General features: G+C 50.5%; 6 protein-coding genes across 6 annotated transcripts; 3 read left to right on the top strand and 3 right to left on the bottom strand.

Moving 5' to 3' along the window:
* The first annotated feature begins 1,179 nt into the window (after positions 1 to 1,179).
* Positions 1,180 to 1,661, top strand: V1518DRAFT_68076 (uncharacterized protein). The gene has a single exon (XM_066906648.1). It carries the CDS (start codon positions 1,309 to 1,311, stop codon positions 1,627 to 1,629), a length of 321 nt encoding a protein of 106 aa, XP_066762817.1. The 5' UTR covers positions 1,180 to 1,308; the 3' UTR covers positions 1,630 to 1,661.
* Positions 1,662 to 2,874: 1,213 nt separating this feature from the next.
* Positions 2,875 to 4,489, bottom strand: V1518DRAFT_369385 (cytochrome P450; the record flags this gene model as incomplete). Its single annotated transcript, XM_066901272.1, has 2 exons — positions 2,875 to 2,934; positions 2,990 to 4,489. 2 exons carry the CDS (start codon positions 4,487 to 4,489, stop codon positions 2,875 to 2,877), a joined length of 1,560 nt encoding a protein of 519 aa, XP_066762818.1.
* Positions 4,490 to 4,621: 132 nt separating this feature from the next.
* On the bottom strand, positions 4,622 to 5,656 carry V1518DRAFT_411196 (uncharacterized protein). The gene is made up of 3 exons (XM_066902793.1): positions 5,603 to 5,656; positions 5,358 to 5,501; positions 4,622 to 5,307 (listed from the first exon to the last, which is right to left on the bottom strand). The coding sequence occupies exons 2-3, from the start codon at positions 5,361 to 5,363 to the stop codon at positions 4,879 to 4,881; spliced, it is 435 nt and encodes a 144-aa protein (XP_066762819.1). The 5' UTR covers positions 5,364 to 5,501; positions 5,603 to 5,656; the 3' UTR covers positions 4,622 to 4,878.
* A 99-nt stretch (positions 5,657 to 5,755) lies between these two features.
* Positions 5,756 to 6,675, top strand: V1518DRAFT_411198 (uncharacterized protein). The gene has a single exon (XM_066902794.1). The coding sequence runs from the start codon at positions 5,771 to 5,773 to the stop codon at positions 6,578 to 6,580; it is 810 nt and encodes a 269-aa protein (XP_066762820.1). The 5' UTR covers positions 5,756 to 5,770; the 3' UTR covers positions 6,581 to 6,675.
* V1518DRAFT_411200 (histone-fold-containing protein) lies at positions 6,542 to 7,573 on the bottom strand. Its single transcript, XM_066902795.1, has 2 exons — positions 7,163 to 7,573; positions 6,542 to 7,100 (listed from the first exon to the last, which is right to left on the bottom strand). The coding sequence occupies exons 1-2, from the start codon at positions 7,251 to 7,253 to the stop codon at positions 6,748 to 6,750; spliced, it is 444 nt and encodes a 147-aa protein (XP_066762821.1). The 5' UTR covers positions 7,254 to 7,573; the 3' UTR covers positions 6,542 to 6,747.
* Positions 7,574 to 8,809: 1,236 nt separating this feature from the next.
* V1518DRAFT_411202 (cleft lip and palate transmembrane protein 1-domain-containing protein) lies at positions 8,810 to 11,300 on the top strand. Its single transcript, XM_066902796.1, has 6 exons — positions 8,810 to 9,054; positions 9,116 to 9,456; positions 9,509 to 9,623; positions 9,675 to 9,926; positions 9,977 to 10,046; positions 10,099 to 11,300. The coding sequence occupies exons 1-6, from the start codon at positions 8,943 to 8,945 to the stop codon at positions 11,168 to 11,170; spliced, it is 1,962 nt and encodes a 653-aa protein (XP_066762822.1). The 5' UTR covers positions 8,810 to 8,942; the 3' UTR covers positions 11,171 to 11,300.
* Positions 11,301 to 11,756: the final 456 nt, after the last annotated feature.

Genomic DNA, 11,756 nt, shown 5'->3' on the forward strand with positions numbered 1-11,756 from the left:
TCTAGTGGTGCCGGAAAGTGCGCGCACTGTCGCAGTCGTTTATAGTATCACAGTGCACCGCGAGGTGAAAGTGAACTGGCCACGGCAAATCATAGCTATCATGACATTCTTGGTATTCTTTGTTATTCATCAGTATTTTCTTTGGCGTTGGGCAGTTGGGGTCTTCAGTGTACTACGATGTATATATGACAGTTCAGCAATAGTTACGATCTTGTGCCATTTCTGAGCTGATCCTTCCAGGATATATGCGTGAATATCTGAGAAGGTGGATTGAGAGTGTTCTAACATCCTCTAAAAGTGCTAATGAAGATCAGGCTAGCAAATTATGATCCAAACACAAGTAAGGCGATAACGGGCAGATCCAACGAGATTGTTTTGAAGCGGCAGGGACAACGAGATATATATCAGAAGTGCGTGGCTAGACTTCACATGCCACAACACAAAGAAGACTCTCGGGACCAGGAAGGTCCCCCAGCACCGCTTCGTGTACGGCGCGCCGTTGACGGCGAAGTCGGCATGGACAAACTCGGGAACGTGAACAATACGACATAAACGCATGCTATTCTAGCAATGAACACAAGAGCATTGCTCAGTGAAGGCACAAAGGCAGGTTGCCTCGCGCGATCCCGTCCCCAGATCGTCGGCCGCTGCTTCACCTCGCCTCCAGAGCGCAAGCAACAGGATAGTCAAAGGCCAGATGCCCTCATTATTTAGCGGCATCATACCTTGCGCATGGGTGGAGATGAACCATGTACTCGCGCGAGCATGCAATGGAGGCCGGGAAGGTAAGAGAAGGAGAAGGGTGGCGACGGTGGGGAGGGCGGTAGTGCATCAACAACTGCAGCGGTGGTAAACGTGGATGTGCGGCCAGATCCTGAAGAGCTACTCGCTTCTGTTTATCTGGGCCCAGCGCTCATTCTCGCGTCGCAGTTCCAGGAAACTCCGACGCGTCGCGTCCAGTTCGTTTTCACATTAGGTTATCAGCAGCACGATGGCGCCCGTCAAACTTGTCACGCCCATCCATCGCGTCTGTGTTCAGACTTGCCTGTGGTTCTGTAGATATATATTGCCGCAGGCGTGTATAGCACGAGCGCAGCGAGCGCGAGGCGCGCGAGTTTAGAGAACCACTCAAGCAGTGAATGTTGTGTTCAAATAATAAAAATGAGAAATTTGACAATAGCAAGACCGAACAGAAAGCAGAGAAGATATAAAACACGTCAATGCCGCGTACAAAGGCGTTGACTTGTGAAGTTAATTGGTGCTTAGCATAGACCAGCATATCCAGAGTCGATTGTTCGGCCACATCGCATGCCCGTCTTCCTTCTCCTCTCTTCCACACGCTTGTGTCTCTGTGCTTTTCTACCTATCGTTTCCGACCTTGTTTCTGTCTCATGCACTTGTCCACGCGTCCGCTGTCCTCTCACAGATCTCAGCCCTGTGATGAACCCCACAGACCAAGCGACAGCAGTAGCTAACACGTCGCCGAGCAGCTCAACGCGTTCTTCAACGGTGAGATTCGTGACCGTTATCTTGCCTTGGCATGAACATACTAACAAGGTTTCGCATGGGCATATCGACAATGGTGAAATCGCGTCAACATACCACGTATGGTATGCGATGTTTATGTGATATCTTCATGCACTAATTGTATCTCACGAACACTTCCATTGACCACGACACATATCATTTCATTCTATTTTGTCTCGCCGTCGCACCGAAGTTGTGTGAGAACGATCCGACCATTGTCTCTTGATGCCGATACGAGATCACTTCTCTTGGTGACGATACGAACTTTTGGATTTTCGTCACGATATGGAGCTCTCTTTGAGGACGATGGAAATTTTGGCCTGTTAGGTGACGATGCGAAACTTGGTTTAGTTGGTAACATCGCGAAGATTTGATGTCGAAGCGAAATTGTTGGAGTGCTTTCGGCGGCGAGTTGACAACTAGTAAGATGATTTCCCGCTTTGGTGGACATGGACTAGTCCTAACGGTTGATTTGTATTATATCATAGCAGAGACAAGAAACAGGACAATCAATGTAAACGAGAACAAGGTATTCAATGATATATGCAAAGAGAATCCACAATCACGCCCACTGATGACCCAGCCACACGAACATCAAAACCACGCAACGTAGCGACACGGTCTCCTTCATCGCATGTCTAATACGCACACTACCAGGAAGCCAAAGAAGTCTCTACAGCAGTTCGCAGCATGGCCGCATGACGGAGTTGAAATAGGAGTGCTAGATCAGAAGTTTCAAGTCAATCGACATGTATCAGAGAAAAAAGCGAATGAAGAAAACCAGAAAGCTGCAAAACAGGTGCAAGTCAATATCAGCTTGCCGAACTGCGGAAGAGACGCACAAAAGAATACCGCCTTACTAGTTCGGCATTTCAGAAAATGCGGCGAGGCACGTGACGCTGAGAACTTCGATGAGGTTTACAAGGCGGTGAGCACGAAGCTGGGAGGCGAAGATGCGCACAAAATTCGTTCCTGAGGACTCCAGTTTTTTTGTAAGACTGTGACCAGGTGATTCTCTTTGAATGTGATATCTCGGCACACTCTTGTCAGATTGCTCTAGCAAGGCTGAGGGCAATCACAGCGAGACAAACAACAGAAGACGACTAAGAGCTTTTGCCGCTCAAAATCTCACGTCGACTAAACACCTGTTCCCTACCTCATCATAAAACTAATGCAAGAATCACCAGACCCCTTCACATTCCATTGTGCAACTAATGTAACAAAAATTAACTCGCGTAAACAATACTCTAACACAAATATCTATCGTTCTACACACCAAATGATGGTTTCCCATCAACATTGGACCACTCCCTCAGACTATCTTGAAGACAGCTGAAATGAAGCTTACTACTTTGTTCTGCGAGTCCAGGTGATGGAGCTGGGCTCACCGGGGAGGGTCACCATACTCTGTTCCGAAGTTAGTGGTCGTACATAAATGACGATGATATATGTGTATACATACCGAGTAGTCAGGAGTAGGAACCTTGGCTCCGCCGTAGATGGTCCACTTGAATTCGCGAATGAACAGCGACATAATGGTTCCAAGCTGGACGTATGCGAACTGCTCTCCAATGCATCTATGTCGTCCAGCGCCAAAGGGCAAGTAGGGTGACCGCGCACCCTTGGAAATAGTGGCCGCATCGCTGGAGTCCGCCAAGTTAATCATGTTCTTAGCCTCAAGCCATCTCTCTGGGTTGAAGGTCCGCGGTTCCTTGAAGTACTGGTTATCGATCATGGGAACGCCGGGAGCCGCAAGAACGTAGTCGCCGCGGGGAACAATATATCGGGTCCCGGCAACCGAGAGGTCGGACATGACCTTGCGCATGAGGGAGTGCAATGGCGGGTGCATGCGTAGCGTCTCGCGGATGACGTTGTTCAGGAGCGACATCTGCTGCAAATCATCATATTGCACATCGCGCAGCTCAGGTCCACAGACATCGATCTGCTCCTGAAGAAGTCGCTCCTGCAGCTCCGGTTCAGCGCCTAGATGCAGAATAGCCCAAGTCGAGGTTGCAGCAGAGGTGTGCTGGCCGCCCATAAGGATACCGATCATAAGGTTCGCAATCTCGCGGTCAGTCATGCGTACGCCATCCTTGTAAACAGCATCGCGCAGGCAGGTGTTCAAGATATCGAGCTCAGACAGATCACCGGTGCGGCGACGTTCATTGATGACCTCCATGTACGTGTCCGAGACCTTCTTCTGAGCAGCATTGCGCTTGAAAGTCGAAGAGATGGGAATGTTCGGGAATACAAAGTGGATAGGCGTGAATCCCCGATCCAGGTCATGATACAGGTCAGCAAAGGATTCGTCAAATTTAGCACGAACGTCCTTCCCCTGGAGAGTGCGGGAGGCAGTGAAGATCGTCATCTCAGGCATGGCCTTCATGAGGCGAGTAGTACCCTTCTGACGGCTAATATCGCCCTCAAAAAACTCAGGGCTCTTAAGCCAGTACTTGCGCACTTCGGCTGCGATAAGCGGAACATATGATCGGAACGCAGGAACAGTGAGAGCGCTCTTCGCAAACTTCTTCTGCTCCATGAGGCGAGCGTTGGGGCAGTCGTAGATAACACCGCGGCCAAAGACAGGCGTCGTAAGGTGTGCATAAGCCTCCTCGGCGGAGACATCGCTGAGCTTCCCGTTCAGAATAAAGTCGTTGCCCTTGGGACCGAGCGCGACGGTCATACGGCGACCGAGCAGCACGAAAGTGAAGACGTCGCCGAACTTCTTCCTGTTATCTTCAAAAAACTTGTAGGGATCCATGCCATAGGATACAGCAGAGCCAAACCATGGCAAGAAGTGGAAGACGACGGGCGGCTGGTTGGGGTTGCGGAACAGGACTTGCTGGAGCACATTGAAGACGACTGAGAGGACGACGAAGACGAGCGTGCCGCCGGCGAGTACATACGACAGTGGCAAACTACCAAACGCGCTGGGAATGACCAGAGGCGCCAGGACAGCCATTGTGGAGGACAAAGAGGAGGAAGGAGAAGGAGAAGGAGAAGCAAAGAAGTCGGAGGAGAGGAGGACGCGGAGATGGTCCGACTTCGTGAGATGTTCGCGTTTGCGGAGGGTGATGGACCCGCCGCAAGCCATTCCCGAGCCGAGCCCCTGCCCTGCACAGATCCGAGCTACGCGAGCGCCACGCCGCACAAATACATGTCGCAGCCGAGAAATCCGAGACCGTGTTCGTCCGTCCTGACGCGCAACCCGAGACGCGCAGTCCAATCATTTCCGCGCCAAAGCATCAGGTCATAAGCAAGATTCCAATTTCCAGCTTCGCAGAAACGCGCCATAATTCATTTCCCATCGTTCATTTTCCTTCGGTCATAATTTACAAATGCATGCTTTTGTCATGGTTCTATGTTGTACTCCGGGTGGACATACAGTATCCTATATCCTGCTGTGCTCACTAGATACCGACCATTCCCCTGGGGCCGCAGAATCAGCGACTCCGAAAATCCACACAGGTTCTTTTTCACGTCATTTCCAATCCGCACCTTGCCCGAGGTTGTCAGCGCGATACTCGGCATGCCGTTGGCCCCGAGTGCGGTTAGCGGATGGCAGTCGAAGCCTGTCACCTCGTGCGCTGTCATCGGCATCTGCGAATATAGTTCTGCGTAGGCGGCACCGCCGACGACCGGATTTCCGTTATAGACTATAGGTGCCGACGGCTCGAACATACTCGCGATATTGTTCCGCCGCGTGTCCAGCGTCCGGTAATATAGCCCTATAAATCTCTCTGCGTTCTGTGCGACACTGTCGAGGATCTGGGTGATGTCCTGGTACGCGTTAAAACTTAGCAGGACTGGAAGTCAAAGAGTGCACGTACCGACATCGTGATTTCTGCCGCTTGTACACAACTAGATCAATCGAAATGACCTGCCGTAAAGGTGTAACAACAGCGGAACTCGTCATGAACTGGGCTTCTTCGCGGCAGCGTCGTTCGTGTGCTGGCGGAATCGGCCACGGTCTGCTAAATGATTTATTAGTTCCACGACAAGCAAACAGACGAATCGCTCGCCGAAAAGTCAAGAAAACTCGGCGAAACAGCGCCGAGCTAGATCAGCTACGTACCGTATTTCCTATCCTGCGTCCGCTTCACGACTCACGAACGAAATTGTTGACAACTAACTAACGTTCACAAAAAATTGAAACTGTTGCGGAGCGGGTTAGGTTTTCAAGCAGTCTCCTGCTGCTCAGGGGCCACGCGATCTGGTGTTCCGATTCTCCGCACTTTACAGAATGCTCCGTCTAGACGGCAAGGTGGCGATCATCGTCGGTCTGGGCCAGAGCCAGCCTGGGGGATGGGGCATTGGTGCGGCGATTGCCGTGCTGCTTGCTCGACAAGGCGCAGTCATTTTCGGCGGCAATCGCACGGTCGCCTCGGCCGCGGAAACGAAGGCGACGATTGAGAAAGAAGGTGGGATATGCGACGTCCTCGCCACGGACGCCACGTCCTCCGAGAGCATGGAGAAACTTGTGAACTCGTGTATGGATAAATACGGCAAAATAGATATTTTGGTCAATAATGTCGGGCGATCAGAACCCGGAGATCCGGCGACTATGGACGAGACCACATGGGATGCACAGGTCGATATCAATCTCAAGAGTGTGTACCTGGCGTGCCATCTCGTTTTGCCTATCATGGCACGTCAGGAAACTGGCGGCGCGGTCGTAAATATTTCGAGCGTTGCGGGATTGCGCTATATTGGCAAACCGCAAGTTGCATACAGCGCAACCAAGGCCGCAGTGATCCAATTCACAAAGGCCACAGCAATCGTGTACGCCGAAAAAAAAGTGCGTCTGAACACTGTTGTACCCGGACTGATGCATACTCCATACACAGATATGATGGCGCAGCGATATGGCAACGGCAGGAGTCTTGAGGACTTTCTGGAGATGCGCAACAAACAGGTGCCAATGGGCAAGATGGGCGACGCATGGGATGTTGCCAATGCGGTATTGTTTCTCGCGTCAAGCGAGGCAAAATATATCACGGGACAGAAGATAGTAGTAGATGGCGGGATCACATCATCAACAGGAAAGGCATAGAAGGTCGTGTGAGGAGGTCAGATCATAATAATGCTTGACGCAGCTCCGATCTTTAACCAGTTTAATAAAATACAAAAATGTAATATACACGGCAATTACCAACAAATTAATTCTGGAGTCCGATACACCGAATACATTAAAAGCAGTCCGAGCCGATTGATTGTAAATTACCCAAGTCCGCCCCACGCTCCTCGTATCCGCCGCGCCAGTTGTATGTCTTTCTGCATAATTGTAACCCGCTTAGCGTGAATGGCACATAGATTTGTGTCTTCAAACAAGTGCACAAGATAAGCTTCGGCGGCTTCTTGTAGTGCCAATATAGCTACCGACTGAAACCGAAACGCACTCTGTCCAGTATCATCACCATACCAGTACTCTGATGCAACTTCACGCACAACGCGCGCAAACGGCAGTTTTCGAATGAGCAGCTCTGTGCCTCGCTGATATTTTCTGATTTCTCGGAGCGCAATTGTCCCAGGCTTATAGCGAATTTTCTTTCTAATCGGAGTGGGATCGCCGGCTGCGTAGAAGGTAAATTAGCAACACAACTAAGCGGACTTGCTAAACAATAAAAGTACTAACGCTGTACATCACTTTCACGTGTACGCGGAAGTGTCTTGGACGATCGCGCAGTGGCCGGTGTGGCAACTGTCTTCTTACTTCGTGGTGGCATGCTGAACTGTGGTAAAGAGGCTGTGATGTCGATGTATGCACTTATGTATTCGCAATGGTCATCCAGTTGTAATCAGACTGCTAACAACCATTCATGGGTATATGTTGCTGTATGGGCCTCGTGAATGGTAAGGTGGTATGCTGTCGTGCTTCCGGGAGGACTTTGGGAATGTAAGACGAGCCGTTGACTTTCGCTGCAGCAGCGAAACACAGTGCCTGATAGCAACGCGCGCCACCTTGTTGCACGAAGCAGCAGGTTACGGTGTCGATAAATGTCGACGCCGATGGGGCTTGCGGGGAAGAAGGAACACGCTAATGAGGTCTTCTCTTCGTGCGAACGACGCGAACTCCCGTGTAAGTTGTTGGTGTTGTGTTGCCGCAGCAACGGAGAGAGGGCAGGGGTTTTACCAGCCGCGCCATTAACGCCAATTAGGTTACCGTTCGGGGTGATGTGCGTACTCTCGACTTCCTCATCATCTTCGATTAAGAGATAAGGCTCAAATCAGAAGATCAGGCGCTATGCCTGCATCATCTCTAGATTGGCGCCGTAAGGTTAATATACGGCGATGTAGAAGTGTAAATCTACTGCAGCTCTCCAGTGCTCTCATGGGTTTAACACAGAACGGCACAGGCACGCAGCTGATACACTGAACCCGTCTTAATGAAGGTAGTAGAGTGTAGAGCAAATGGAGGACTGATTAGCTGATATTCTTCTGAGTAGTTTGGCTAATTTTTAATTTTAAAGGTCTGTAAGCATATTCTTACAGAGATCATACTCCTGTCCACGACGCGACGAATTAGGTTGATGGCGTAGATTTGGCGGCCCACGCATAGACGCAATGTAACAGATTGCTGATGCTCGTTCTAGACTCAGGACCACTTGATATCTGCAACGGCATCGATGCCATTAACATTGCCTTCGGTGCGCTGTCGCAGCTTCCTCCTGCGTAGCAACAGAAATCCGTTTCGCCATCTCGATTCTTCTACTCATTTCTCGGCAATGATGCATGTCGCGTCGCTCACAATAGAAGCCTTCTCATGTTTCGTGTTGCAGAGCGACTTCTTCATTACTGTACGGGGTCTGTTCCATTACAGTCCCTTCTTTCTTCCTCATCGACGCATTCACTGTCCAATCGGTCTCGAGGCTCGCCGATGTCTCCTGTGTCAACGCGTCGTTGACTTCATGTCGCGACTCTAGCTCGCACGTGTTCGACGAATCTATTGCGAGATTCCCCTTGACTGCGGGCGCTTGTGCAAGATTACCTTATATAACTAACCCGCAGTTCGCAAACTTGCTCCCGATGCCTGTGCAACGGAATTATCTTCAAAGATTGGCCTCTATCTTCGTCGAAGAGCTATTCAAAACGATCTATCTTCGGCAACTGAAGACAGACCAGGCAGCAAGTAGCGTCGACACGGCGATATAGATAAGCGAGCACCGGCCGCGTGCACAATGTGCACACTCTGTAGGAGCGGGCCGAGCTGCGGCACGGACTGGGGGCGTGCGCTTAGTGAAGGCGGCCCCGAGCGCAGGGGAAGCTCCGCCGCGCCACAGCACCGCCACGCGCACGCGCCTCGTTTATCTTCGCACTTATCATGACGCCTTAATTGTCCCGGTGGGTTTCTCACTTCCAGGCACTTCCATCTCTGTCTCGACCCCTCAAGTGCACCCGCCTAAGCCTCTATCACCATGCCGCCTCGTGTCCAGAGAGGCGCAAATGGGGCTGCCGTCCTTCCGGGCGGCTCGCTTTTTAGCTGGGTCAAATCCATCGTCACCATGCTCGGTACCCAGTACGCCGTTAGTAAGTTTTTCCTGGGCCACTGCCTCCCCCGCGTCTTTGTTTGCTAACTGCCACTCTTCAGGTACCGTCACGTCAAAAGTCGGAGAGAAGGTGACTGGTGCATTCTCCTCAAACTCAACAAGTAATGCAACCGCGTCGGTCGATATCGAGGGCGCCTCCGCCACTGTCTCCACCATCCTGGCGGAGCCCACGGAGGAAGTGTACATCGACCCGCGCAACCTGGCGCCCACCGCTCTCCTACCATTGTGGCCACTTGGCACGCAGTACGATTTTAGGCTTTTCATCAATGACATGCGGCACTTCGACGACTACGAGGCTGAACCATTCATCCAGGTTTACAATCTCACGCTGGGAGACAAGACATCCCGTGTCACAAAGTCGGGCGAAATAGAAGTGACAGATGTGAGTGGTGTGGTGAACTGATCTTTGGTGAGATGTTCTAACCTTTGGCCAGAATATTCGCGCCGACGGAGCCGTCTACGCTCATGCATATTTGTCTTGGGCGAACTATACGTTCATTCCAACTTCACCGGACTACAACACCACAACTGCGTACAGTCTTCACTTCTGTATGTATCCGCATTGATGCCGTCTTGCTGCCATATTAATAACTGATGCAGTGTTGAACTCGTACGAGCGAAAGCGCTGGGAACCGACGAAGAAACTACTCTTGGACAAGTCCTCCGAAACTGATGATGACGCTCCACCATCGCCAGAAAATTGGCCGGCCGCTTCGTACTGGCATCCCAACATCACTCTTGGTGTGACAGAGTCGGAATCTCTTGATATTTTTAAGATCCCGCCGGCTTTGAGACAGTGGCTGATGGCGGATCCGACGAATGCGCGAGATGCGGAGAACAATGCTTTTTACTGTATGTTTTCCCTAAGCAGCGGATTAGAACAAAGCACTGACTATAGGCAGATCCGGTGTTGTACTACGATCAATTCTGGCAGTTGCGATCCGATATGACCGAAATCAATGCCAAGACTGAGTAAGCCTGACTATGTTTTGTCGTACAAGCTATCTTTCTAACACCGTCTTAGGGTTCTTCCTATCACAGTCGACGTCGTTCCTGTTCCTTACTGGAAATTCAACACGCTAATGAATGTCGACTACAGCCTGCGACAGCAGGCCATGACTAACGGTCCTGGCGCATTCGAGTCGGAGGAAGTCAAGCGCGCTCTCCTGACTAACAGCTACTTCGTTCTTGCGCTCCTCGCTCTTGTTGTGGTCTTGAACAACGTTTACGAAATGTCTGCTTTTAAAAATACCGACGAATACTGGAAGTCCAAGAAGGAAAAGCCCGCGTTGTCGATCTTCTGGGTACTCGGAAATGTTGTTATGAAAGCTGTCACATTTGCATACGTGATTGGAAGTTTTTCGTCTACTAGTTTCATGCTCATGATGGCCCAGTTATCTGGAGTTCTTGTTGAGTCGTGGAAGATTTTTAGAATTGTTGGCTACAAGATCGAGCGCCGCGGCAGTTGGATTCCATTCGCGATCAGATACGTTGACAAGCGGAATCTCTCGGACGAGGATAAACAAACGCTGGCGTACAGCGGCCTTGCATTCAAGAGTCTTATCTCGTACGCTTCCCCGTTGATTGCCGCGCACGCTACCTATCTGCTTCTTTACGTGCCGCAGGTGTCATGGCGGTACTTTGTGATCACAGTGCTTGCAGAATTTGTGTACGTGTACAAGTTCTTCGTCTTAGCATTCCCGGTTTATGAAAACTACATGCTGAAGACCGTTCCATACATGCCCGGCAACACCTTGATCTTCAAGTTTCTCAATGCCCTGCTTGACGACATTCTCGCATTCTTGTTCCGAACCCCGCCGCTCTTCAGACTCTCTTCGCTACAGGATGATGCCCTTTTCGTTGTGCTTTTGATCCAGATGGCAATGTACCCGGTCGACATGTTCCGCAAAAACGAATACTTTCAGGTCGGGGTGCAATCGGTCAAAGAGAAGCCGGCGGGTGTGGTGTTCACCGAACAACTTGTCGTAGTGGAAAAGATTGAAGGCGTGGATGGCGAGGAGGAGGCGTTGGTTGCGGAAGTCACAGTCGTGGACGAGACTGTGGAAGATTCCGAACCTGTAACGAGCGATGAGTGAAGTTACGCTGTCTGTACATTGTGATATATGCATTGTGGTGCATGCATTTTGTACATGCATTTTTGAAAGTATCTTTTGAAATTCACTGTAATTAGTTATTACACAATCTACTGAGTTTAATGACCTGTGATAGGTGAGTTCGGCCCTGTAGGCCGAAGCCGTAAGATATTGGCAGTGCTGCGCATCAGAACCACAGCCAAGTAGTTTGTTGGCAGTTTGACAAGTCTGCGAGCAGGCGCTGCTAATTTGCCAAGTGTGGATATCCTCAGAAGCAGTAGATGGCGCTCGCTGCTACAAATCACGCCCATTGCTATAGCTCACTCCATGTAACCTGCTACATCGTTACATGACAGCAGCTTATAGACATCAACATTCTTATATGCTTATCGCTTACGCGGGGCGTCGGACCCTCTTTCACACTGAGGAACAACATGCTGTCATAATCTACATTAGCGCGCTTGCTAGGTCTCTGTGATCAAAACTTGATCCAGACGCACGCCAGGCTTTGCCTCGCCTTATGAGGCAACACGAGGTGTTATATTCACAGAAGGTTAATTTAATACAGACTCGGTCTATATAGATCGTC

This window comes from Limtongia smithiae (genome assembly GCF_038497785.1).
Source record: "Limtongia smithiae strain NRRL Y-17922 unplaced genomic scaffold V1518scaffold_1, whole genome shotgun sequence".
Taxonomy (NCBI): Eukaryota; Fungi; Ascomycota; class Lipomycetes; order Lipomycetales; family Lipomycetaceae; genus Limtongia; species Limtongia smithiae.